The following is a 26085-nucleotide window of genomic DNA, read 5'->3' on the forward strand; positions in this document are numbered from 1 at the left end:
CCGGCTACACCAGGTACAAATAATAGCTTGCTACTGCTGCCTTTGCTGTTTCTGGGTTCTGTGTAAGCCACAACAGCACCAACAGCAGCAACAGCACGCGCCGTAGGCGCTGCGGCAACCTCTAAGCAGCAACCCTGCAGGCAGGAACAGTACCTCACGGCAGCCACCGCGGCAGCAGCAACGGCTGCACCAAATATAGCGGCAACGCAACCTTCTCTTCTCCGAGGGGCGCTTCACGGGCCAATTTGCTGCTCCCAGCAGCAGTAGTGGCGAGCAAGGAGAGAGCGTGGGTCGGGAGAAGCCACAGCTGGTGAGAGGCTAGCAGCGGCGACCCTAGCAGCAGCAAAAGCTGCAGACTGCCGAGAAGCAGCAGCTTCAGGCTCAGCCGTATACCGATCGCCAGGAGTGCAGCAGCAGCAGCAGCAGCAATGCCAGAACCCGTTCGCTTCCGCATAGAGCCCACCACTGTCGGCGACGGGCGTCTGCTGCGCTTCCTTACTGAGCAGCAGCCGCCGCAGCCATCGTGGGAAGCACCACCCACACGGCCTCTTCCCCCGCAGCAGCTGCTGGAGCAGCAGCAGCAAGACCAGGAGCAGCAAGAACGCGCACTCTCAGCCGACGGGGGCTCAGCTGGCGCTGCAGCTGCCGCCGATGGAACCTCCGAAGCAGCCGCGCCCGCGTCGGCAGCGTCAGCTAGGACAGCAGCAGCAGCAGCGGCGGCCGCCGCCGTAGCCAGTGGGAAAGATAAGGGCGAGAGGCAGCAACTGCGCTCCTGGTTGGCAGCAGCAGCAGCAGTTGACCTAGTGGGGCCTCCTTTGGATTTGCTGCAGCAGAGCGGGGCTTTTTTGATGGCTGTTGATGAGCTGCAGCAGCAGCAGCAGCAGCAGCAGAACCTGCTGCTGCGCAATGAAGCAGTGTGGGCAGCAGCCATAGCCAGGAGAGACAAAGCAGCACAGAAACTTGCAGCAGGAAGCATGACGGCGGATATGCTGCTGGGGACTTTGCATGCAGCCCCGGGGGAGCGCTTTCTGACTCTGCTACCAGCCGTGGACCAACCTCGGGAGCAGAAGCAGCAGCAGCTGCAGCTGCAAGAGCAGCAGCAGCAGCTGCTCATAGGGCTGCAGCAGCGCCACGAGCGCGCAGAAAAGCTGCAAGCTGCCCTCGCCTCGTGCATCCGCGAGCTGAAAGGCCCCCATGGGGCTCCTGCTTCTGCGCAGTGGCTGCAGCTGCTGCAGCTGCTGCACCTGCAGCAGTGGGAAACCGTCAAAAAGCAATACCACGCCCTGGAGTTTGAAGTGGTCGACGGCAACTATCCCTACAGGTCTGAAGTGTACGTACACCTCATGCATGTCGCCTCCACCTGCTGGGGCCCCACACCCGACGCAAGAACGGCCCTGCCGCTGCCGCCGCCACCGCCTTTTCAGGAGCACTTTGCGCTTTTGTCAGTGGCAGAGCCGCCTGAAGACGCGGACCACCGGCAGGAGCAGCAGCAACAGCAGCAGCAGCAGCAGCAAATCAGACTGCAGCTAGAGTTTCCCTCGCCCGTGGGGCCCCTCATTGAGGGGCGCTCGTTGCTGCACTGCAGGGCGGCTCTGCTCATGCCCTTTCCAGAGCTGCAGCACCGGCGCCTGCAGCAGCAGCACAACTGTTGCTGTTGCTGCTCCCAACGGGGCGCCGCTGCGGCAGCCGCCTGTGGGGCCTTCTGGGCCGAGAGAGAAGCACGTGGAGCAGCAGCAGCAGCAGCAACAGCAGAAGCAGCGACAAGCAACCTTCACGGGTCAACGTGCCTGCCCGAGCTCTCGGAGCTCCGAATGCCCCTTGCAGATAAGAGCAGCAGCAGCAACAACAGCGAGGTGGCTGCAGCGGCAGCAGAGGTTCATCAGTACTTAGAAGGTGCCCAGTGGGTGCTAGCGGACTTGGCAGCAGCACACGTCCTCAGCGCGCAGCTGCTGCAGCAGCAGCAAGAGGGGAGCCTCACAGTGGCCCGACGGCACCGCGGCAGCAGCAGCAGTAGCAACAGCTGGTGTGGAACCACTTGTGGTAGCTCGTGCCTTTCCGTGGAGACTCTGCGCGTCAGCAGCGACCGCGTGGAGCTTCTTATAAGGAATGTTCCGGTGTATTCGCAGCAGCAGCAACAGCATGAACAGCAGCAGCAGCAAGAACCTGCTGGCTGCCACACGCATGACTTCACCATCACCATATCTTATGTCCCTTCCGTTTCCCCTGACAGCGACAGCAGCGCCACGGAGAGAAACAGCAACGACACCACCAGCAGCAGCTACGGCATTAATAGCTGCAGCAGCAGCAGCACGGGCTGTTGCGGTTGCAGCCGTTTGCTGCTGCAGCAGTTCGAGCGGGTGGTCGTGCTGTCGCTACGGCAGCTATTCCTAGACACCTGGGCAGCAGAGGCCTTTGCTGCTCCTGCTGCGGCAGCAGACGGGATCCCTAAGTCGCCCGCTCTGCGGCTGCTGCAGCAGCAACTAAAGAGGAAGCTGAGACTGCCGCCTGCGGAGCAGCAGCAGCCGCAACAGCTGTCCGGCTTAAGGGGCACATGCCTCCTGCAGAATTTCCTTAGGTGGCTGCTAGAAGCAATGGAGCTGCTGCTGCTGCCACCGCAGTAGCAGCTGCAGCACTCCAGCATCCGGCAGCGACGGCAACAACGGCGGACTCGCATATTTAGTGTCAACTCAGTGTCCGTTCGAGCCATTCCTAAGACTGCACTTTGCGTCTGCTGCTTCTGCAGAGGATGCAGGAGCCACATCAGCAGTAGCTGCAGCGGCAAACTAGCATTCATTTGAGCAGACGAAGACGCGGCGAGCCACAAAACACCGGATATCGGTGCTACTACAGTTGCTTCTGTTGCAGCTGAGGCTGCTGCTGCTCTTCCTCTCGCTAGGCAAAAAAACGTCGCGAAACGCGCATTAGGTAGGAAGGCAGTGCAACGGATTGCGGAAGGGAGAAACCACTGTAGTCGCTGCTGCTGCTGCTGCTAATATTGCCGTTGCAGTTGCTGGTCCTGGCGCTGTCGCTGCTATTCCGCATTGCTGCTGGCTTCTCCGGACAGGGCCAACGAGCATACTTGCTGGAGCAGCTTTTCTTCCTGTATCTGCTGCTGCTGCTGCTGCTGCCGCTGCTGTACTATGAGACGCAGCAGCTGCTGTAGCAGGGGCTCCGCGCCTTGGGCGTCAATGATGCACACGCAGCTCTGCCGTGTGGCCAAGCGAACTCCTCTGCAGCAGCAGCAGCACCGCACAACTTCAGCACACGGCGACTGTGCGCCCTCCAGCCGCTGAGTTTGCGTCTGCGGCAGCTACTGCAACAGGTGCAGCAGCAGCACCAACAGCCGCCACATAAACAGCGAAGGCAGCCACGGCGACTGCAGCAGTTGCAGCAGGCTTACTTCTTCAGTACGTTACGTGTTGATACGACGCCCACGGGCACTTTTGCTGCCGCTGCTGCAGCGCGCAGAGCATGCACTTGGTCAGTCAGTCCTCCTGGCATGAGCACACACACAGTGAAAGGCTGGCACCTTGTGCTGATGTTGCTGCTGTTGTTGGCAATGCAAATAAAAAGCAGCAACTCGAAATATAAAGGTACCATGGGCAGCTCTCTGCTGAAGATACCCCGGATTGCAGAAGCGGCTGCTGCTGCTCCAGCCTCAGCAGGAGCAGCAACAACTTCAGCAAAAGCAAAGAGAGTCAAGGGCCTTAGCAGCAGCAAAAACAGACCTGGGGTGACAGTTGGCTCCAAGTTTGCCGCAAGGAGTACCAGCAGAGGTTTCTTCCGTGTTGACATTGACAAGTCAAGAGCCTCATCTTCGCTGCTGCTGCTGCTGCTGCTGTCGCTGCTTTTGGCTTCATCTACTTCCTGCTGCTCTTCATGCAGCTGATCCTGCCCGTCAGAGATTGCCTGCTGCCTTCGGCGCAGCTGCTGCTGCAATGCTGCTGCTGCAGCCTCCTTCGCAGCAGCCCGGTCCTCCTTCTTCTCCTGCTTCCGCTGCTGCCGGAGTTGCACCTGCAACACCGTGCGCATGCTGCACAGTCTCTTTCTGTTTAATACCTTCCATTTAATCAAACAAAGACGAAGTAACAGATAATCTACACGCAGTTACGTGTGCAGCTTGGCTTAACTACTCGCGGTGTTGCCTTTGCTTTATGTATACTGTACAGCTGACGATGATCACACAGACGCTGCATACGACTACTGTACTTAATCAGAAAATGCTGCATCTTGGTACTTCCTGGTGGGCCTTTGAGACAATTCTACATTCTTTAAGTGCATCGCCGCAGGGCGTTAAACACATCATCCGCTAAGTAGACGCCCAGTGTCACGAACATATAAGCATTTACATGTAGATTTAAATGGCCATACACAATTGAATACACTGTGAAGACAAACCGACATGCATTTCAACGAAAATGCCTGGGCATGATGCATAACTCAGGAGCGCACGCACACGCAAGGGAGCAAAGGTTACAAACACACCGTATGTGAAATCCAAATAAAGTTGTTTGAAAACGTTTATCCAACCCTTGACTGAAAGCGAGTTAGTCTGAGGCGTACACAGCTTCACCTGCTGCAGCAGCAACTTCTGTGTCTCCCGCAGACCGCACACAAACCGACGGCGAGCAGCAGCACGCAGTGGAGCCCGTTGCTGCAGGCGCAGCTGCAGCAACAGCAGAAACGGAGAGCAGCAGCACGTCAAGGTGGCACCATTCCAACAGATGCAGCAGCCATGAGTGGGGTGCACACGCGGCAGCCGGGCCGGCAGCACCACAAAGTTGCAGCACTAGCAAAGTGAAACACCTGCAGCAGCACGAAACAGCAGCAGCAGCAGAAAGAAGTACATAGAACTCCCTCAGAGTGGTGAGAAGGATTACTGCTGCGGCGTCAATCTCTGGAGATGTCAGCTGCGCGTACACTCCACAGCAATATATAACCTTCAGGCGCAGCAGCAGCAAGTAGCAGCATTAGCAGCAGCATTGTCGCAGCACGATGGACAGACCCTCATTCTACAGCAACTGCACTCTAGCTGCATAAGTGGAAAGTGAGAAACAAAGTGCTGCTGCTGCACCTCCTGCTACCGCTTCTGCTGCAGCTGCTGCTGACCTTGCCCAGTTCCGGGTGCATGTGCAGCTGCTTTGTTTGCACCGAAATGAGCCACTGTTGCAGGTCTTCTTCCCGCAGCAGTCGTTGCCTTATGCTGCTGGTGCTGGCGTTGCTGCTGCTGCTGCTCAAGCTCCTACTCCCTCTAGCAGCAGCACTGACAGTTGGTGCTGCTGCTCCAGCCGTTGCAGGAGCAACGACATAATCCGCATCTCCACCCTCCGAACCTTCAAAACCAACAGGCTCAAGCTGCAGATTAGCTTCTGCTGCAGTTTCTGCAGCAGCAGCAGCAGCAGGCGCTGCTGCTGCTTCAATTTTCACGTTCGTTGTACGGGAAGAAAATGACTGCTTTGTTGAAAGCCGCCCGCTTTGCTGCTGCTGTTGCTGCGGCGGCGACAGCTGCTGTTGCTGCTGTTGCTGCCGCTGCTGCAGCTGCTGTAGAAGAATTCGCTTCTGCTCCCTCTCCGGCTGCAGCAGCTTTCGCATGCCTTTCAGGGCGCTCTTCTTCACCAGCGGCTTGCCCCTGTACCTCAGGCCTTGTGGCACGAAGCCTGCTGCAGCAGCTGCAGCAGCGGAAACCTCCGGGGCCTCCTCGCCAAGGCCGCCGCGGTGCCTCGGTCGCTGTTGCTGCTTCTGCTGTTGCTGGTTCCTTTGTTGTGGTTGCCGTTGCCGCCGCCGTTGTTTTTGTTGCGGCTGTTGTTGCTGCTGCTTGACACAAAGCCCTAAAGCTACAGCAGCAGTTGGTCCACCTCGATACCGGCTGCTGCTTTTGCTGCTGTGGATACGAGGAACTGCAGCGCCTGCGGAGAGAAGCCCTTTGCTGCCGCTGCTGGTGCTGAACTGCCCAGAGCCTCCAAACCCTGCAGCAGCTGCAAGCGGAGGGAATTCCTCCTCAGCTGACAAAGGCTCACTCTGTTTCTGCCGGCCCTCATGGTGATGCAGCTGCTGCTTTTGATGCTGTACTAGTTGCTGCTGCTCTTCTTGCTGCTGCTGCTGGTCTGCATGCTGCTGCGGTAGCCGCTGGTGAGGCTGACGCGTAACAGCAGCAGAGCTTATGTCACTACCGTCGTGCGCTTCTATAGCGTTCTGCCCTGAGGGCTGACGTTGTGACTGCTGCTGCTGCTGCTGCCGGCGTTTTTGTTGCGGCTGCTGCTGCAGCTGTTGCTGCTGTTTGTGTCGTTCTAATCGAATTTTCTGGCCATTAAAAGTGCCCGAAGAGCCCTTTACGGAAGATCTAGCGGGGCTGTTGTGTGCGCCCTGGCGGTCATCCATGTTACTGCCGTTCCGCAATATGCTGCTGCTACTGCTGCTGCTAAGACCAGTGGCAGCTGCAGTAGCACAGGCGTTTGTGTCCGTTGTTGCTGTTGTGCTTTTAGTAAAAGACTCATCCGCATGTATATTTCCAGCACTTTCACTGGAGCGTTCTTCCATTCAGTAGCGGCAGCTGCTGCCGCTGCTGCTGCCGTTGCTGCTCCCCGCTAATACGCAGTTTCATTGAAATTAGGATTCTGCCCACCCAACTTTTTCTACCACTGCCAAACCATAAATCAATATTATAACATTATAACATTCTTATATTTTGTCTTTGTCATTCCGACCACATATGAAGCCGCTGTACAGGAGGCCCTGGGGCCCCCAAGAGGACCTGGGGGCCCCGGGGGCCCTCATGGGGGGCCCCGGAAGCCCTACCCTATGGGGACCCCCTAAGAACCTTCAGACGGATTCCCCTAGGGATCTTTTTACTGAAATCTGTGCTTTCTTGCCTACATTTGAGCAGCAAGGGGGCTGCGCCCGCCACAACAATGGCCTCGCGGAGGAGTGAAGCAGCAGCAGAGTAGCGGTGGGATGAGGAGCAACAGTGACAGAAGTAACATTGTCGCCAGACGCAGCAGCAGCAACACGCAGAACGCTGCAGCAGCTGCAACAGCTGCTGCCACTACACAGCAATGGTAGAAAACACCAGTGGTCCTTGCGCCACTACAAACCAGCGGGCTGCCTGCGCTGCTGCTGCTGCCGCTGCAGCTGCGGCTCATGTGACAGCAGCAGCAGCAGCCGCTGCTGCTGCTTCAGCTGTCGCCGCAACTGCTGAAATGCTCGCTTCAGCACTAGCAGCGACGGCCGCCTCTGCCAACACGCAAGAAGCAGCAGCGGTGGAAAACGGAGAAGCAGGAACTCCAGTTGCTGCTTCTGCTGCTGCAGTGGTTGCGGGGGCAGCCGAAATTATGGAGAAGCAACAGCATGCGGAGGCACCACAATTTGAGCTGCTGCTCCCGCTCCTGCTGCAGCAGCTTCAGTGGCTTGTTCCACAGCACCAGCAGCTGTTGTTGCAGCAGACGCAGCAGGGAAAGGCTCAGCAGCAGCAGCTCCAGCCTCAAAAGCCACCACATGCAGGGCATGAAGAGCGCGAACGGGTTGAGCGCGCTCCCGTGCTGCAGCGAGAGGCGCAGCGGTGCAAGCAGGAGGAGGCGAAGCAGCAGCAGCAGCAAGCACGCTACTGTCTGTATGGTGAGGCATCGTCTGGTCCTGAGCAGCAGCTGCTGCTGCTGCGCCTTTCTCTCGCGTGCTGCTGTTTGTTGATCCGTAGATTGCGCCTCTGCTGTTGCTGCTGCTGCGGCTGCAACTGATGTTGCTGCCACTGCTGCTTCTATTGTGCTGCTGCAGTTCGAGGCATCAGCCGCAGCAGCAGCGACGCGGCTTTGAAGTGTCTCTTTAGTTGCTTCGGCTTTATGTCTTCCTTGGAGCGGAAGCACGGCTACTGTTTTGTAGTCTACGCCGAGCCTGCTGCTGGCGCCATTGCTGCTGTTAGGGTCCCCTGTGCAGCAGCAGCAGCAGCAGCAGCAATTCAATACCTAGACGGGGCCAGCAGCGGCTGCAGGGGAGAGAAGCACCTGTCCGTGCACCTGGCCAAAGTGTCCTATCCCTTGCCGCAACAGCTGCTGAGCTGCAGCAGCAGCAGCAGCAGTCCCAGAAGCGGCGGCAGCAGCAGCAGCAGCAGGTGCAGCTGCAATCGCTGCAACGCGGCCCTTCCATTTGACGAAGCAGCAGTAGAAAGCGCTGCCGCTGCTGCATTTATTGTCCCGCGCAGCAGCACAGAAATGCCAGCCTCTGCAACAGCAGTAAGAGCAATAGAAAGGCAATCAACCGAAGCAGCAGCAACGGGAAACGAAGCACGAACAGCAACAGGAGCAGCAGCAGTATCAACAACAACAAATACCGCGTCTCTGCTACGGCACATTTCGACCTTCCTTTCGCTGATACACGGGCAGCAGAAGAAGCTTCCTTTTATGAAAATCGTCAGCTGCTGCTGCTGCCCTACTCGCCGTTGCTGGGGCTTCTGGGTGTGCTGCTACTGCTGCTGCTGTTTGTGACACCATATTGGCTCCTTGCTGCTGCAGCGCGTCGTTTTTTTGCTGCTGCCTTCGCTGTAGCCGCTTCTTCCCTAAGCTAGGCGTTGCTGTTGTTCTTCCTAACTTGCTTGTTTGGTGCAGCTGCAGCTGTGGTGCAAAACCTCGAAATGTTTTCTGCTGCTTTGTTTGCCGATGGTGCTTCCGGCTCTGGTGCTACAACAGCCAATAAAATTGCTGCTGCTGCCGCCGTTGCTGCTGCTGCTCCTGTTGTTCGCGTCTCAGGCGGCCCGTGGCAGGGGCTTCGCAGCAGCAAAGGAATTGACAGAGTCCCTAGGTGTCGCTATAGCTATGTGAGCACTCGACAACTTGGTACTGCTGCTGCTGCTGCTCTCATGCTGCTCCTTCTCTACCAGCAACAATGCGGCAACAGCATAAGCAGCGGTGGTAGCACACTGTGTAGTGATGACAGCAGCTGCAGCTGCTGTAAATGCTGCTGCTTCAGCTGCACTGTGAGTGTGTGAGTGCGGTGTGCAGGCAATCTGCTGTAAAGACGCTTTCAGTTTCTCTGAATGATGTCTCTGCGTTGGTCTTCATTCCTGGCGACGGACAGCACCCCGTCAGACTTGAATGAAACGAAACTGCTGCTGCTGCTGTTGACGCTGCTGCTGCTACTGCTGCTGCGTATGTATCTGACATGCAACAGGAAAAACAGCCTTGACAAACTAAAGCTTGCGACAACGAAAAAAATGTAGCAGCGTCTGCAGTCGCACCGGCTGCCGTCTCAGCTGCTGCTGCTGCAGGAGCAAAGCCTGCGACTATGCCAGCTACTGCAGCGAGGAAGAGCCCCGCAGCAGGCGTTGGCCTACTTGAGTGTGCTTGCGCTGCAGAGGACTGCTGCTGCTGTGTGTCTGCAAACGCCCCCCTCGTGGCGCTGCATATCGATAGATCCCCGCATGCAGCAGCAGCAGCAACAAAACACGGGGCCTCCCGCCGCTGCTGGTGTTCCTGGATGCCGTTTTGCGGGGGTTGTTGAAGATCGCATCTTTTGTTTCCAAGGGAGAGCTGAGGCATTTTGCATTCACTCACTTGACACCATTTTGCAGCAGCAGCAGCAGAAGCTGCAGCCAGACGTAGTTGTACTGCTGGGGGTTCACTCGCACGCGCCGTTGCAACAGTTCTTTGAGCGGCTGCTGCAGCACTACGGAGAAACCGCCTCTCACTTTGTTGCTGTGTCTCTCCCCTGTTGTGGTGAGCTGCTGCCATTGCTGCTGCTGCTGCTGCGGTGTGCAGCTGCATCGGGGAGCAAAGTTTGCGTCTCCTGCTGGTGTTGCGTTCAGGGTCTTGCGGTTTCCTAAAGGCCCCTCTAGTCTCTCGGTATAGGGACCCGGGGATTCTGTCACCCCAGAATGAAGTTTACGTACACCACCTCCCGTCTCCTGCAGCTGCTGCTGCAGCTGCTTCCAGTGCAGCTGCTCGCGCAGCAGCTGCTGCAGCTACTGCAGATGGGCGGGGCTAGCACGAGAACACTCTGATGCGGCCGCTGCAGCGGCACGTTGTCACGTGCCAGTGATGTCAAAGCTACTGCCGCTGCTGCTGCTGCTGCTGCTGCTGCAGTGTTCTTACACCCGGTTCAGGCACAGCTTCAAAACCACAGCTAGTGCCGCGCAGCAAGCAATAACTATGGAGAAAAGAAACGGCACAGAGCCCAGTTGGGGTCTTGCTACTGCCGATGCTTCTGCTGACCCTGGTGCGGAAGGTCCAGCAGAAGTGTTTCTGGCACCTGCCGAGGTTGCCTCCTGTGCTGCTTGAATTCGCTGCAGCGCAAACACAGCAGCAGCAGGCCCGAAAGCAGCATCAGCTTCGAGCAGCGGCCGCAGCAAAGCCAGCAAAAAGTGCAGCGGCCAGAACCCCATCTATAGGCATCGACGATATAAGGGAATAAACATAAGTTTGACGTGAATGAAGCGGCTCCAGTCGAGCCCAAAAAAGCCAAACGAGAAGCGCTAGACAATGCGAGTGTCATATGCAGTCACGCACAAATATATTTACATTTTTATGTGTGTTTAAACACATATATATATGCTTAAACTGTGCATATGAGTATACCGCAGTGTGAAAGATCCTGCCCTAGAAAACTCCAGGCAATAGAAATAAGAGCAAAAAGAAATAGGAACCGGGGGGGGGGCTGGAGGTGAAAGACAAAGAGGAGCGCAAAAGCAGCACCGAGCCACATAGACCCGCACAGCCAAGCTGTAGCAAACTTACTGAACTGTGAGGGTGCATGCGAAAAACAAAGCGACACGACAAAGAAAGAACAGAAAAGAAACAGGAAAGAAACGACAAGGCTCGAGGACCCGGAATGGGGCATGCAGATGCAGCAATTTGGGGGAAAACAGATGGAAAAAGATTCAGAGATACCGTGACAGCAAATGGCGCCGTAGAGACACAAATAGTGGTTTCTAGAAGCGGAGGCGCCCTTATAAAGCACTATTTGCCTGTTCGGTGCCATAGCGACACAAATAATGCTTTTGCAAGAGATGCAGCAGGCAAACTTCAGACAAAGAGGCAGGATTACTTCCATCAGCGCCATTTTTATTTCCTTTTCACGCGCATTCTTTCTCATCTCTCGAAATAGTTTAAACTATTTGGTCTACTTGGTCGTGATGCTCATTTTGTTATTGCTTACAGGGATGAATTCAGGAAACAGGCGCCTAAAGGTGCTGCTGTTCATACAGGCCGCCCCGGACTCCCGAGCCAAACGGCGGCGCTCCTCCCGCGAGGTGGAAATAGACCCTAGAGCATTTGTAGCACCCTCATCTGGAGCAGCAGCAGCAGCAACAGAAGCGGCACAGGCAGCAGATCCAAAGACAGCTGCTGTCACTGCAGAAACAGCAGCAAGCATCCACTGCATCGGCAGCAGCTTCTGCTGCTCCTACTTGTGCGGCTGTATCACCATCAGCAGAAGCAGAATCACGTACCCAGCATAAAAGAAACGAAGCCGGTAAGCAGCGTTTCAATTTTCCACGATGGGTTCCACAGCTCCTGAAGTCAGCGGCAGCAGCAGCAGCAGTAGCAGCGGGACTTAACGCGCAGTTAAACCCTCGAGCAGTCGCACACAGGGAACCGGGGGAGCTGCACGCCCAGCAACAGGGACCGGGGCAAACGCAAAACCCAGAACTGCAGCAGCAGAAGGGAAGCAGCAGCAGCGGCACCGGATGGAAGTCCGTGAAGGACAAGCAGAGTCTTGTATTGACTTCGAAACGGCCGTTTGGAGTCAGGAGCAAAATTGAAGGAGGCGCAAACGGATATGTGGGCGGAAACACCTGCAGCAGCAACAGCAGCACGCAGAAATGTAAAGCAAACAATTACAGCGAAGGCAGCGTCAAGTCCAAATGCAGTAACTGCTGCAACAAGAGCTGCGCAAGCAGCAGCAGCACCAACGGCAGCAGCAACAGCAGCCTCAACAGAAGCAATAACAGCAACGCCCATCCCCGAGCGTCTTGTTGTCACCGGCATTCGTTTTCAGGCCCATGAGTAGAAACCGCAGCAACAGCAACAGCAGCAGCATCAGCAGTGGCAGCAACAACAGCAGCAGAGTGCTCTCACGATCTTGCCCAAGTAGAATCCGCCAACGAAAGGCGTGTCTGCCGGCAGGTCGTGTCTGTAGCACCAGCAGCAGCAACACGATCAGCTGCAGTAACAGCAGCAGCAGCAGCAACAGCAGCGGCAACAGCAGCAGCGTCGCCAATCGCATGGGAAGCAGCAGCGCTGCAGCAGCAACGCAAGGCCAAGGAAGCAACGCACCGAAACTGCGCTGCGCCAGCTACGAAAAGAAGAAACAGAAATGAAGTCAAAAAAGAAACTAGGAGAAACAGAAAACAAGAAACAAACATAAACGTAGAAAGAAACAGAAACAATTAGAGAAACAGAAACAAAGAAAGAAACGGAAATAAGGCGAGAAACAGAAACAAAGACACAAACAGAAGCAAAGACAGAAGAGGAAAACAGAAGCAAGGAAAGGAATTGGACACAAAAATAGAGACACAAACAAAGCACCGAGTCGAAAAGAAAGATAAAAACAAGAACCAGCAGCAGCGCAGCGATTTGGAAAGGCACCATGGTGTGGAAAGCAGCAAAGAGAATTCAAGCTGAGCAGCCAGGGAGCAGCAGTGCAGCAGCAAATGGCAACTGAGAAAACGAAAACAAACTCGGGAAAGTAAAAAAGAAACGCACATGAGAAAATACCAAGTCAGCAAGTCATCTCCATTTGGCTTGGCCTCGATATTGGGCAGCGGCTCCGACTGAAGAGAACGCCACTCCCGCCGCAAACGGGCTGCTGCTGGGCTCGAGGCCATCTTCTGCTGCTGCTGCTGCTGCTGCTGAAGATAAGAAGAGGAGGAATTGGGGAAGGCTGCTGACGCTGCTGCGTTACTTCGTGCGGCTGTGCCCGAGGCGGCAGGTGTTCAGTCGGCCGCAGCTGCTGTATCTGCAGTTGCTGCTGCTGCTGCTCGAGACTCGGTTACTGATGCTGTTGCAGAGAGTGCAGGAGTTACGGAAAATGACATCTGCAGCTGCTTCCGCACGAGTTGTCCGTGCTGCCCGCTGCTGCTGCCGTTGCAGTGTTTGCAACTGATATCAAAGACCGTGATGCCCGTGACGCCGAATCAGCTATCGGCTGCTGTCGCTGCTTCTGCTACATGTCTCACGACAAAACACAGTGGGATATAATGTGCCAAAAGTAGTAGCAGCAATGAATGGAGCAGCCGCGGCCGAAGCAACGGCAACTGCCACACGGGCTGCTGCAACGAGAGCAGCAGTTGGCGAGCGCAGCAAGTGAAGCTACAGAATATAAATGTAATGAATTCGTTGAATCAAAATAGGGGATTCCAGTGAATTGCGCCACATGCCTTCCGTATTTCCCTAAATCATGGGCTCATACTTCTCTTGCATGCATGGCAGCAGCAGCTGCAGCATAGCCCTCATAGCTTGTCTTCCGGCAACTAGCGGTCTTAAAGAGCCGCTTGATCACCCCAAGGTGAGTTTTGCTGTTGTTATCCCAACAACACACAAGGCCTTAGGTTGGTTTGGTGGTGCAGCTGTCGCTGCTGCTGCAGCTGCTGCAGCAATTGTCAAGCAAAGCCTGTGACTTCCGTGGCAACAACTACAGCAGCAGCAGCATTGCTACAGCGGCTGCAGGGAATATATCTTTTTTTGTACTGCTGCCTTCGCTGCTATCATTGCAGCGCTGGAGCTGCGGCTCCATTGCGGGGCCTGAGGACGACTGACGAGGGGACTCGCCGATACCTTCTGCAGCAGCAGCAGCAGCAGCAGTGACGACAGATGCTGCTGCTGTTACACGTGCTGCTGCTGGCGCAACAATGGTCAAAGCCGGCGCCGCTGCAGCAACTTCAGCTGCAGCAGTAGTTGCTGCAGCAGTAGTCGCTGCACCATCAGGTGCAGCAGCAGTAACGGCGCTAGCAGCTATGAAGAGATCCCGCTTATATCCCTGTACACCTGGGAGTGTCCCTCTAGACACATACTTGCTGCTGCTCTTACTGCTTGTCGGTTTTGGTTTCCTTGCTGCAGCTGCTCTGCTGCAATGGCACAACAGCAGGGCCCCCCGCGCTTCTGCTACCCTTGCAGCAGCAGCAGCCAGGCCCCGCAGCGGCTTAATGGGGGGTGGAGCTCTTCGCTCGAAGCTGCTATTGTTGCTATCAGCTGCTGCTTTTTTTCGGGCTGTTTTGCTGCTGGTTATGCTTATTCTGTTACTTATGCCGTTGCTGCCGCCGCAGCGGCAGTCGCAGCAGCAGCGTCTGCCGCCGTTTCAGCAGCAGCAGCTGCGGCAGAAGCAGCTGCAGCAGTCACAGCAAACGCCTTTGTCCACCTACCTAAGTCAGGCTTCAGGTGCAACAGAGCAGCAGCTGCTGCTGCAGCGGCCGCCTCCGGCGCCTGACGGCCAAGGCAACTTGATAGCAGCAGCAGAAGCAGCAACAGCTGCATCAGCAGCACGAAGCGGCCTGTCGAGCGTCAGGTCTGGGGCTCTTCAGGGAGAAAGCTCTGCTGGTGGTAGAACGCCAGACTCTACAGCAGCAGAAGCAGCAGCGGGAGAAGCAGCAGCAGCAGCAGAAGCAGCAGCAACAGCAGCAGCAGCAGCAGCAGCAGCGCAGCACGGTGGCATGTGGCCATCTCCCCTGCAGTGCGCTTCTGTGGATATTTGGTGGAGCACTCTGCTGCACTTTACTCCCTCGCTGCTGTTTGTGTCTGTCTTTTTACTGCTGGGGGCTTTCGCGTGGCAGCTGCATGCAGCAGCGACGCTGCGGCGCAGCAGCAGCAAGATTGGACCTGCTGCTGCGCTTGCTATAGCAGCTGCGGGCTTCATTGCCTTCATTCTTGCGGCGGCCTTCAGCTACAGCCAGGCATCGCAGCACTTGTTTCAAAGGTACGTTCTCGATCTGCAGCTGCTGCTGCTGTCAAGAGCTGCTGCAGTTGTTTCCGCTGCTGCTGCTCCTACAGATGCCGCTGTTGCTCTTGTGGCTGTTTCTGTCGCTGCTGCTGCTCGAACAAACCTCGCAGCTGTGTGTCCGTTGGCAGCTGTTGCTGATGCTGCTGCTACAGGTTAGCGTGCGTGATAGTTGGGAGCCTGTACGTGTTTACTTCGTTGCTGCTGCTGCTGTTTGGCGGTCTTGTGCTGCGGGAACTGCGGAAGAGAGATGCGCAGCTGCGGCAGCCACTGCTACAGCTTCAGGAGCAGCAGCAGCTGCTGCAGCAGCAACTGCAGCAGCAAGAGCTTGCTGCTGCTCAGAGCTCCACAGGGTCGCATCTAGGAGACTACGTGCTAATGCAAATCTTGGGCATCCCGTCGAACCAGCAGCGACAACAACAGCAGCAGCAGCGCATCAGCAGAAGCAGCAGCAGCATCCACTCAGTGCAGATGCCACTCGCCACTGCTCCTGCTGTTCTCGGTGCTTTGCCACCCCCTATCGGCAGCACCAGCCTCGACGAGTTGGGCAGAGAAGCGCGCTTGCGGCTTTTGCTGCTGACTTCCTGCTGCCCGCCGCTGCTGCTGCTGCTGGGCGTGTATCTTCTGATGGTGGGGCTGTGGGGCCAACATATGTACCCTGCTGTTGTTATGAAGCATCGGCAGCAGCTAACGTTTGATTTGCTGCTGCTCTTTGTTGCTGAATTGCTTCCTTCTCTTATTGTTTTCAAGGCCTTCACGCCCACCAAGAGCGGCACCAGCCACAGCCGCAGCCCCAGCAGCATTAGCAAGAGCACAAATCTAGTTTATCACACGCTTTCCTACGACCAGCCTGTGAGCTTCTGGGATGCTGCGGCAGGCAGCAGCAGCAGCAGTATGCGGGTGTACCCGCAGCTGCAGCAACAGCAACAGCAGCAGCGGCAGCAGCAACTGCAGCAGCAGCACAGGCAACAATACATGCAGCCGCCGCAAATGGGGGCCCTACAGATACTGCAGCAGCACCTGCAACAGCATGAAGCAGGCACAGACTCCTCTTGTCTCAGCAGCAGCTGTGGCCACCAGCGCAGCAATGGCAGCGGGGAGGAGGCCAGCAGCAGCAGCCCTAGCAGCAGCAGCCGCAATACCAACAGCAACCCCACCTGTAGCAGCGACATGTCGAGCTTCTACGGCGCGGTCCAAAACACAGAAAGAGACTCCTTCTCCTAAATAGGGAGCGACAGCTAGTCACCCGACTGGCTAGCCGCCCAGCCAGCTAGCTGACAATTTGGGCAGCTCGCGAGCGAGCTAGCTAGCAGACTAACGTGCTAGCTAACAAGTTGGCTGCCAGGTTAACTGCAGATCTGGCTAGCCAGCTGTGGTTAGCCAGTAGACAGAACATCCTGTGGCTCTAGACTTCAGGGTTTAGGGTTCGGGACTTGAAACAGCTTTTCGGTCCGCCACTTGTACTGGAGTGTTGGCTTCTATCACCTGAGGTGTACGGACAGCTCCGGCTAACTAGTTAGCTAGAGCCCAAGTGACTCGTGGCTTGCGCATTACATGCCCACGAGCAACGTCGAATTAACCAGTTTGCTAGCTAGTTGCTGCCTGCGTCGCGTTGCCACCTTCGTAGCCAGCTAGCAGACTACACGATGACCTCGCTAGCTAGCCAGGTGGCTAGCGTGCAGCGTGCAAGCAACATAGGTAGTAGCTGACAAGCTTGCAACGTAGATAGCTAGCAGCTAGCTAGCTAGGTACCTCTGTAGCTACCTTTTTGCGCAGCGTGCATAGGCATGTCCAGTAGACGCGACGCCCTCAATCTCCGCCCTTGTCTGTCTGTCTGATCAGTCATTTTTCATATATTTCAATCTTAAGCTTTGACCCCACTTCATCGCTCTCTCGTTTGGCGTATGTACAGGTTTGTCGTATGTTTCCTTTGTGTATAGTAGTATGTAAATACATCATGGGTTCTATGTATTCCTATAAACATGTTCATGTATCTGTTCCACTGACTCACGGCGTCTGTACACTGCAGTTTTATTGTGTGGGTTTTGAAGTTTCCTTAAAATAAACAAAATGGCACAAGAAAACGCAAACAGCAAAGCGGGATGAAACAAACAAAGCCAAAGATACTCCTGTCCGTTGCACATCTGCAGCGTTCGCAGGTCTGTTTCGTCTAGTCTTTGTTTTTGCCCACTTATGCTTGGTTGGTTCACCACCAAGCTTCACTAGTTTCTCTTCACGCGCCTGTCTAGATTTCGCAATCACCTGACTCTTCATGTTTTCAGTCGTCACTGCTTTCCTCGCTATCGGACTCTGCTCCTGCGACGCCTGAGAGCCGCACAAAACGGCAACATAAACAGTTTCAACAGGAGTAGACAAATAAACGTGATTTAAACGCATCTAAGTGTACGGACAAACTGGCAAGTTTGCTTCCGCACAAACAGATAAGAACGAACCAAGGAAATACAAGGGCGATAAACAAATGCGTCTGCCTCTTCGGGAAAGGACGGGTTGAGAAAACAAATGGCTAAATAGCAAATAAAAAACCTAATTAATGTGGAAAACACCCACCAAGGTAGACGCCTATGGCCTTCGGAACAATTATGTCTCTTATGACCACTGCCATTTCGTATTCGGTGCTCAGCCGCTTGAACAGCAGACGGGCTTCCTGAGAACAAAAACAGTAGGCAAGCAAATGAGCCCTTTGCCCTTTTTAATCGCCTAAGCTCGTCTTCCGATTACCCAAGAGTGTAGTTGGAGTTGACGGGGCATTGAACTGCGTTGTCTGGGTACATGAATTGCTAGGTGATTGCATAGTTGAGCGTCGATATGTATATATACTAATGCATATGCAGGCGTATACACGTGCAGATAAGTAGGTGCGCAAATGAATACATATATACATACATAGACACATACATAATATATATATAATATATATATATGCATACGCGTGTGTGTACGAATGCACAGCTCACATCATCTCCCATAGCCCTAATTGCTCTATTGGATGGCACTTGTGTGTTCTCGAAGAAATTAAAAAACGAATTCTCGCTTGTTATATTTTTGACGATTCGAACTTCCCGAGTCCGAAGGTTCCTCTGCTTGCTTATCCTCACGGACTTCGTGAGATCCTGAAGTCAGCACAGTGCAGTTAACACGGAAGCATTGTGTTAAGCACGTGTGAAATAACTGTTTGCTGCAGGGCTGAAACATCTATTATAGCGTGGCAAATGCAGCCACTTCTCCACAACTGGTCCGTGCAGCTTACTGCTGACTAGTTTTAAGGACAGGGTACAATTAATGTTGCCGAAGCATTGATAAAGTTTCCCAAGGTTATGTGGTGTGATTGAAAGTGCCAACCCCGTTAAACTAACAGTGAATCAAAAATCTAGGATGCCGAGATAATAATGACACTAAATTCACTCATCTTTCGGTTCCAGGTAAGCTAAGCATAGCTTCTCCATGTTACCTGTGCAGTACGATGCACTTAGTAGTCAGATACCATACGCCTACGTGGTAGGGTAGAGCACAGCGCGATATATGCAAGAAGGAATGATTGAAACCATTTGTACCCACGAGTAAACCAGTGAGATGCGATCGGTGCTACGTAGCGCTGCAGTGCTTTCCGTTTTGCTTCACGGCAAATGCCCAAAATATCGGAATGCAGATAAGACAAAAGGACAAAGAGGCTGCCAGATTAGTACAACTTGCACTTCATATTCAAACACGGCAGCTGCAGGCCTTTCTGTTGGCGCTGCATTGTCATTCCACTACTGCGCCTGCCACCCTCATTATTACATTCATGAGCACTCCAACTGAATCCCAACTGGCACGTGCACACGCACACAGCTTAGCTCCAAGCTCCTTAATTGGCTAGCGAGTCAGTAAGCTAGCTAACCAGCAAGCCAGCCAGCTAGGTTTGGTGTAAGAACTATAAGCGCTCTGATTCCCCTTAATAGCCTTTAATCCTCTGTCTGTCTCCATGTCTCAGGCCTCAGCCCCAGAAATTAGGGTTCACATTTTCAGTTCGGGCGTTGGGGCTCGTAGTGTGCGGCAGGCGGCCTACCATTCCTTCATTCCAGTGTATCTCGGTGCCAATAGTTTTGGCGACAACCGCATCGTCTCCTTGTTTCTGCATGCAGATTTCTTTGCTGAGGACTCTATTCGAAAAGAAAGGATTGGCAGCAAAGACGAAAGAAACGCTGAAGCCATCTTCCTTCCGCAGCCTCTTGTCGGCTCTTACGTCTTCAAGATACAGCAGGCACGCGCGATCCCCAGAGCTTAGAGATCTGGCTGTGTGCGCCTCGCGCTCTAATACACTCAGCCAAAACCCAGGCAGGCCAGGGGTAGCCACGGAGTAGCCTGCTGATGGCGTCACTGCTGTTTCTGCTTCTGCGGCTGCTGCATTTTCTGGAGCTGCTGCAGACGGTAACGGTGCTTGTGCTGGCTGTGACGGGGCCGTTGAGGCAAGCGTGCTGCTGGGGGCCCCTGCTGCTGCGGCGGCGGCTGTTGCAGCTGCCGCTGCTGCTTCCAGCTTGCTGGGACTCGACAGCAGCTGAGCACGTTTCTGATACAAGGGCAGGAGGCGTTTCTCGTGCTGAAACCTGGCGAAAGACGCAACGGTAATAATGACAAATATCACAATAAAACAGGGTGAAAATAGCAATACGCACAGCAATAGATGCTTCTAACACAAAAATAAATAGTAGCAATAATAATAATAGTAGTGGCAATAATAGTTGTACTAAATATCCAGACCTCACTAAACAGCGACAAGACAGACATTTGGCATAAACCCACAAACAGCACCAGGCCTAAGGTTCGGGGCATGAGATTCGCTACCTTAGGAGCTCTACTTCTTGTTCGAATTCCGTTTCTAGGGTTTGCGCCTCTTCATCGAGCTGTTGCAGCTGCCCCACCAGCAGCCTCTGCGAATGGTTCAGCTGCTGTAGCAAAGGAGGCTCGGACTCTGTTTCCGTTTCTGTTTCCGAACCTCCCTCAGAATTTGACTGGGAAGAAATAGAAGGGGCTTCGCCTCTTAGCACCCGCAGCGCCTCAGCGAAGGCGCGGCGGGTGTCATCTGCGTGCTGCACCACGATGGTAGGCGATTCTGCTGCTACGGGTCCAGTCTCTGCTGCTGTTGCTTCTCCTGCTGGTTCTCGTTCAGCTTCGGGTCCCGCTGCTGCGGCTTCTTCTCTTGCTGCGCCCGCCGGTTCAGGTTCTGCTGGTGGAGCTGCTTCAGCTTCGGCTGCGTTTGCTGCTGCTGCTTCTCTTTCTTTCCTTAGTCTGTCCTCTTCTTCCTTTTGCCTCTCCAACTCCTTTTGCTTCAATAGTTCTTCTTGCTTCTCGATTTCCCTTTGTCTCTCTAGTTCTCTCTGTCTTTCCATTTCCGCTTGCCTTTCCATTTCCTTCTGCTTCTCTATTTCCTTCTGACTTTCTATTTCCTTCTGTTTTTCTACTTCCTTTTGCCTTTCCATTTCCTTTTGCTCTTCTTCCATTTCCTTCTGCCTCTCTATTTCCTTCTGTTTTTCTATTTCCTTTTGTCTTTCTACTTGCTTCTGCCTTTCCATTTCTTTCTGCCTTTCGATTTCCTTTTGCCTCTGTATTTCCTTCTGCCGCTCCAGCTCCTTCTGCTTCTCCGCTTGCATTTGTCTTTGCCTCTCTGCCTCCTGCAGCTCCTGCAAAATGTCGGCTGCTGTTTTGTCGCTCTGCCTTTTCCCACTTGTGGGTGAGGGGGGAGTTGGGGGTCTCTCTTTTTCTTCTGCAAATATATCCAGGTCTACGGAGTGTGCGCGCTTGAAATCTATGGCTGTTGAGTTTTGCTGCTGTTGCTGCTCTTGCTGCTGGTCCTTCTGCTGCTGCCCCTGTTGCTGCTGCTCAGGCTGCCGTTCCTTCTGCTGCTTTGGATGCTCCTGCACCGGACGTTGCTCCGGCTTCTGCTCCTGCTGTTGCTCCGGTTGCTGCCGCTGCTGCTGATCATGCTCCCCTTGCTGCTGCTTTGGTTCCCCTTCCTGGGACCGCAATTGCTGCTTCTGTTCCTTCTGCCCTGCGTCTTGCTGATGAGATGCTTGCTGCTGTGGATCAGAAGCTGGCGGCTCCTGCTGCTGTTGCTGCTGCTGCTGCTGTTCTTGCTGCTGCTGCTGCTTCTCCACGGCCGCCGCCGGGGATTCCTGATCTGCTTCTGGAACATCAGACCCCTCCTTCAAGGAGGAGTCGCGACCGCCTTTCTTCCTCCCCATTCTAAGCTCTTAAGGTGTCAGGTGCAGGCAGGGGTAGGGCTTCTGGTTAAGGGTAAGTCAGTCACCGCGAGGAGAGCTTTGAGTGATATGTGCTGAATTTGAAGCCAGAAGCCTCTATTTCTTTGCCATGAACGCCTCGGTGCATCGGTATGGCAGGCCGTTAGGCTCAAGTCTCTGACCCCGAGCCTTAGTCGCTGGTCCTTAGTAGCTTTATCCTGGGAACGCTGCTAGTAAGACAGCAGCAAGCCACCTGCAGGTGCTGCTGTGACAATGCTGTGTGGCTACTTCGAGCCATCTGCAGGCGCAGCAGCTGCAGTAGCCGCTGAAGCCGCGGCAGCCACAGCAGCCACACCAGCAGCACCAGCTAGACGGAACAGTTAGGGTGAGGAGGCCTTGCGGTGTACAGGAAGCAGAATGTGCACTAAGGCAAACAACCGAAAACCGAAAAGTTTACCTAGACACACCAGTGTGTGTGTAAGGCCAATGTACACGTCAGCATGCAGCAGCAGCAACTCCATCGAAAGTCGCGGCAGCAGCTGTAGCAGCAGCAGCCAGCTGCAGTTCCTCCTGCTTCTGACCCACTGGCAGCAGCAGAAGCAACAGCATGCCGATTTGATTCAACATTTTCCCTATTTCTTAGTTTTTTCCAATGAAATTTAATTCGTGAACACCCTGACCAGCAAGCTGGTGACGCACACGGGCCAGTGGTCCGCGGCCATGGGGTTGCTGCTGCTGCTGCCCAGACTCCGTGCTGCCTCTGGAACTGTCTGCCCTGTATTCTAGAACATGCGACGACAGCTGCTATTGCTGCGTCTGTTGCTTTGAGTCTAGTTGATATGCTAATCAAGGAGGGTGGCTTTGGATGTTGCGGTTCCTTGTTAAGCTGGCGTTGCTGTTAATACTTGTGCTGGTGTTTTTTGTCACTGTTGCTGTCGATGCTGTTATTCCACCTGCTGCCATTGCTAACACTTCTGCTGCTTACGTTAGCGCTTCTATTACTGCTGCTCCCTCTGTCTATGCTTTCGCTGTTGCTGCTTTTTTCTGATTGTAGTGTTTGAGCAGTCGATGCTGCTGGTTTTGTAGGTCGTGGAGTTGCAGATACTTGTTTTGGTGCTGCAGCTGCAGGAAGCCGCAGTAATTCCGCTACTGCTTTCTCTGTTAGTGCCTTCTTTTTGGGCGTTAGGAGGCACTGAGAGCTGGCGCTGCGGCAGTTGCTCGTACTGCCGCTGCTACTTCTGCTGCTTCTACACACGGAGAGCAGTATCATTCTTGTTGCTACTGCTGCCTCGAGTTGCTGTTGTCGGAGCGGATGCTGTTGTCCCAGTCGCTTAGAGCCCAGCATCGGGATATTGCGTTGCTGTTGCTGCTTCACTTAGTGTGCAGCCGGAGCAGCGCAGCACTGCTATGTTCAACTGAACGTGTTCGTTGTTGCTGCCGTCGCAGGAGCGTCTGCTGCTGCTTCGTATGGTGCTTCTTCCCCTATTGTGGGCTCTGCTACTGCTGCTAGACCAGATGCGGCTGTATCATTGCTCTGCTGATCCTGCATACGCTGCCTTTGTAGCTAGTTCCGCTCCGTGAGAGGCTGTTGCTGCGCTTCGTCACGAGATGGCGTAGGTGGTGGTGGTTGTGTTGTTGCTGCTAGTGTTGCTGCTAGTTGAGTCGCTGTGTTGCTGCGGCAGGCTGCGGTAGTGCAGAGTTATGCAGAAGCGCTTCACTTCAGTTGGCAGCGCTCCCCGCAGTCACACCGACCTTTGCAGCAGCAAATGCGCTTGCTGCAGAAGAAGCAATTGCAGCTCTTGCTGCAGCATGTGCGGCAGTACCTTTTACTGCAGCGCAGCTCTAAAAGCCGCTGCAGCAGAAAATGACTCCTATGGAGCTACAGCACTTTTAGTTATCGACAAAGTACGTAAATTCGGGGTAAAACTGCCCCTTGTTATTTTACTTTTAATTCTTAGGCTAATGCCCCAAGCAATGGGCTACCTAGGTACCTGGCTGAGAGCTCGGTGGGTAGCTAATCAACTTTCGACTCAGCTAGCGAAGTAGGTCGCCTCTAGCTAGCTGAGCTAACTAGGCAGGTAGCTATTTAGCCAAGCTTCAGTAATCCTGTTCCTGAGGGCAGGAAAAGTGAGGGTAGCAGAGCACTGAGAACAAATGGATCTCTTTGCGAAAACTTTTGCTGCTGCTGCGGCCAAGGTGTGCTGCTGCTGTAGTCCAGTATTGCCTGGGACTCTCTGCAGAGCGTCACGGACCTTTTCAACTAAAATGCATGCGGAAGAAATTCAACCCTAGCCCGTTGAATAAAAGTTACGCCTTAATGTAGGGAACAAAGGCTCCATTGGACGCTACATCTGCTGCTGCTGTTTGTTGTGCTGCTGCTGCGAACCACGCTTTTGCTTCAGCTACTCTTCGTTTTGCTGCTGTGCACTGCATTCATGTTATGGCTGCTGTCGCAGGCTTTGCACCTCGAGTTGATGCCCTAGGCGTTGTAAGTATTGAAGACAACCCTGCTGGAAACCACTCACGAAAGGGGCTTATTGGTGAAAGGAAGCAGATTATGACACTACTTTGAGGGTTCTGTCTAGAAAGCGGAAGATTCTAGAGAGTGGCATTGATTCTATGCATAATAAGAACACTGAAATAACACACATTAGGAATAACAATACGTAAGGCCTTCAAGCGACCCTGCAGTGACCCTGGTGCTGGCAGCCTGGGGGCCCTGCAACTCCACTGACGGCGTTTGCGGTTGACTTGACCCGTATCAGGCAACAGCGCCTGAATTCCGATGCACGAAAGCGTAAGCTGCAGCGCTCTTGCGCGCTTATTTCCTAACATGGATAAGTTCGGGATGGTCAGCGGGGGGCTGTGAACCTGTTGGGGGAAGGTTTAGCCTCTACATCTACACTTCAGATCAAGTGCGCTGAGTGACTGGTTTGCGCTTTGGGCATTTTGAAGGAGCAAGAGAGTGCGGCCTACTGTGGTGGATTATCGATTTCATTAGTGATGGCTCTTCCGTAGTCCCTAGCTCCAGAACCGTGCGCGTCAAGCTTTAGCTCATAATAACTGAGATAATCACATTATATTCACGTTTTTAGAGGATTTCAACTACTCAAAGAGGTCTCCCATAATCGCCAGAGCTTGAGGGCCCCTCTAGTTCAGCCCCAGGGCCATCGCGTCCATTGGAGCCCCTTTTGTCGATTTCTACAGCAACAAAAAGTAAATTTTCGCGGTGTCAATCTATTTTTCTACCTTTCAGCCCAGCATTTGTGGTTTGGGGCTAAGGTGCCTGGCTGCACAGCAAAGCGCCGTCAAACGAGTCGGGACCGTCGAGCTGCTCACGTTTGCAGCGGCAGCAGCGGCAGCAGCGGGAGCAACGGCAGTAGCGGCCTCACCTGCAATGGCAATGAAAATATCAGCAACAAAATCAGCTGAAGCACGAGAAACGTCCCCAACAACAAACTGTGGAGTGTGAGCAACAACAGGATAAGTAACAGCTGGTATCCAGCAGTAGTAGCCGCAGCAGAAGCAGCAACAGTGGTTCCAGTTTCAACAATAGCACCAGCGGCAGCCGATGCTTCTGGGGTTGTTGCTTGTGAAATACGGCAGCCATCGCAGGTAGGATCCCGGAGCACTATTACTGCCGCTCCCAGCGTAGGGTCTACGGTTTAGGGCCCAAGTTAAAAGATTTATAGGATGAAGGGCACCTTATTTGGAAACTGGGATTGGCTGAAGTACCTCACGAGGGTGCACGTGAAATACTCGAACAGGAGGCCGCACACAAACCAAAACGCAAAGTATGCGGATGTTGCCGCTGCTGTCTTGTGGTAGAGGCTATTGCTGCTGCTTTTGTTCTAGCGGAGCACCGACAAGCTGCTGGAGCTGCTGCTGCTGTAGCTACTGCGAATTCTGGCTGTGGCTGCGCTGGTCCTGAAGTCTTTTTTGTTGCTCCTACGGCGATTGCTGCTGCTGCTTTTACTGGCTGGGTTGCTGCTGATGAGGCTGCTCCGTCCTAGCTGCTTCTACCGCTGCGTCTCCAATAGCTGCTGCTGAACATATATGTCCAAACTGATGCTGTTTCTGAGTAGTTTGTATCGACTTTGCCCAATAGATATTTGCGTGGCTTGCAGGGACCTCATCTTGCGCCTCTGCAGCACCAAAGTGCAACAGAAGTATCCGCAGCTGAAAGTTAGCTGGGAGTTACTAGACTATGACGCGGCTGCTTCCGTCGAAGTGACTCTAGTGAATGGACAGACGCACAAGTAAGTGAATTTGCATCAGGGCGTGGTGTGTATTTATGCTGTGGTGCTCAGGCCCTCGTGCAGTGGTTTGGCCTAGCGCGGCTAGGCCGAGACTCCAAAATTCAAATTTCGGATTTTAGTATTCGGGTCGGCCTCAAAAGACTTGAGAGCGGACAAGAAGACTTGAAGAAACAAACGGGCAGCACAGACTCTGCTGCTGCGTGCGTGCAGGCAGCTGCTGGAGGGCTACAGCTCAGCGCAGAGGCGCGAAATCATAGACAAGTGGCGCTTTAGCGGTAAGGATTCAGGAGTATGGCTACGATTCAGAGGTCCCGGTGTAGAGCTCCATTTTAAAGCTTTGCGCCAAGGGCTGAGGGCTCAATTTTGCATGCAAGAAGAGCCCCGGAAGAGCCCTGAGAACGCTTGCCGCTGCCGACCAGTGCTGCAGTTCAGCTACTGCAGACAAATCTGCTTGTGCGGCTGTTCGTTTTGCTTTGTGCCGTGCTCGCATCGCAGCTAGTCTTGAGCCGTGGGAGGAAGTTCTGGCGCCGACGCCTCCCGCAACAGCAGCAGCAACAGCAGATCTACAAGGAGATAAGCCGAAATAGCACTAACTACTCCGTCTTGCTGCGGCGTCTGCTGCAGCTGCTTCGGTGCTGCTTTCGCTGCTGCTGCTGGCTATTTCCATATTGTTATTG

General features: G+C 54.2%; 9 protein-coding genes across 9 annotated transcripts; 4 read left to right on the top strand and 5 right to left on the bottom strand.

Annotated features, from left to right (window-relative positions):
- Nucleotides 1-428: 428 nt before the first annotated feature.
- ETH_00029030 (uncharacterized protein) lies at nucleotides 429-2621 on the top strand (the record flags this gene model as incomplete). The annotated part of the gene is made up of 1 exon (XM_013374248.1): nucleotides 429-2621. One exon carries the CDS (start codon nucleotides 429-431, stop codon nucleotides 2619-2621), a length of 2193 nt encoding a protein of 730 aa, XP_013229702.1.
- Nucleotides 2622-3031: 410 nt separating this feature from the next.
- ETH_00029035 (uncharacterized protein) lies at nucleotides 3032-4032 on the bottom strand (the record flags this gene model as incomplete). Its single annotated transcript, XM_013374249.1, has 3 exons — nucleotides 3032-3230; nucleotides 3401-3494; nucleotides 3729-4032. 3 exons carry the CDS (start codon nucleotides 4030-4032, stop codon nucleotides 3032-3034), a joined length of 597 nt encoding a protein of 198 aa, XP_013229703.1.
- A 996-nt stretch (nucleotides 4033-5028) lies between these two features.
- ETH_00029040 (uncharacterized protein) lies at nucleotides 5029-6537 on the bottom strand (the record flags this gene model as incomplete). Its single annotated transcript, XM_013374250.1, has 1 exon — nucleotides 5029-6537. The coding sequence occupies one exon, from the start codon at nucleotides 6535-6537 to the stop codon at nucleotides 5029-5031; it is 1509 nt and encodes a 502-aa protein (XP_013229704.1).
- A 515-nt stretch (nucleotides 6538-7052) lies between these two features.
- Nucleotides 7053-9969, top strand: ETH_00029045 (uncharacterized protein; the record flags this gene model as incomplete). Its single annotated transcript, XM_013374251.1, has 6 exons — nucleotides 7053-7611; nucleotides 7768-8399; nucleotides 8736-8803; nucleotides 8988-9069; nucleotides 9341-9701; nucleotides 9791-9969. The coding sequence occupies 6 exons, from the start codon at nucleotides 7053-7055 to the stop codon at nucleotides 9967-9969; spliced, it is 1881 nt and encodes a 626-aa protein (XP_013229705.1).
- A 103-nt stretch (nucleotides 9970-10072) lies between these two features.
- On the bottom strand, nucleotides 10073-12808 carry ETH_00029050 (ubiquitin-conjugating enzyme e2, putative; the record flags this gene model as incomplete). The annotated part of the gene is made up of 6 exons (XM_013374252.1): nucleotides 10073-10267; nucleotides 11140-11270; nucleotides 11432-11495; nucleotides 11666-11776; nucleotides 12060-12114; nucleotides 12687-12808. 6 exons carry the CDS (start codon nucleotides 12806-12808, stop codon nucleotides 10073-10075), a joined length of 678 nt encoding a protein of 225 aa, XP_013229706.1.
- A 1317-nt stretch (nucleotides 12809-14125) lies between these two features.
- On the top strand, nucleotides 14126-16137 carry ETH_00029055 (uncharacterized protein; the record flags this gene model as incomplete). The annotated part of the gene is made up of 2 exons (XM_013374253.1): nucleotides 14126-14892; nucleotides 15069-16137. 2 exons carry the CDS (start codon nucleotides 14126-14128, stop codon nucleotides 16135-16137), a joined length of 1836 nt encoding a protein of 611 aa, XP_013229707.1.
- Nucleotides 16138-17191: 1054 nt separating this feature from the next.
- On the bottom strand, nucleotides 17192-21152 carry ETH_00029060 (nucleosome assembly protein, putative; the record flags this gene model as incomplete). Its single annotated transcript, XM_013374254.1, has 5 exons — nucleotides 17192-17238; nucleotides 17482-17578; nucleotides 17889-18044; nucleotides 18980-19517; nucleotides 19756-21152. 5 exons carry the CDS (start codon nucleotides 21150-21152, stop codon nucleotides 17192-17194), a joined length of 2235 nt encoding a protein of 744 aa, XP_013229708.1.
- An 895-nt stretch (nucleotides 21153-22047) lies between these two features.
- ETH_00029065 (uncharacterized protein) lies at nucleotides 22048-22494 on the bottom strand (the record flags this gene model as incomplete). The annotated part of the gene is made up of 1 exon (XM_013374255.1): nucleotides 22048-22494. One exon carries the CDS (start codon nucleotides 22492-22494, stop codon nucleotides 22048-22050), a length of 447 nt encoding a protein of 148 aa, XP_013229709.1.
- A 2226-nt stretch (nucleotides 22495-24720) lies between these two features.
- Nucleotides 24721-25995, top strand: ETH_00029070 (uncharacterized protein; the record flags this gene model as incomplete). The annotated part of the gene is made up of 4 exons (XM_013374256.1): nucleotides 24721-24764; nucleotides 25277-25408; nucleotides 25619-25683; nucleotides 25904-25995. The coding sequence occupies 4 exons, from the start codon at nucleotides 24721-24723 to the stop codon at nucleotides 25993-25995; spliced, it is 333 nt and encodes a 110-aa protein (XP_013229710.1).
- Between the last annotated feature and the right edge of the window lie 90 nt (nucleotides 25996-26085).

The sequence above is a fragment of the Eimeria tenella genome, genomic scaffold (assembly GCF_000499545.2).
Source record: "Eimeria tenella Houghton genomic scaffold, Eth_scaff2, whole genome shotgun sequence".
NCBI classification, from domain to species: domain Eukaryota; phylum Apicomplexa; class Conoidasida; order Eucoccidiorida; family Eimeriidae; genus Eimeria; species Eimeria tenella.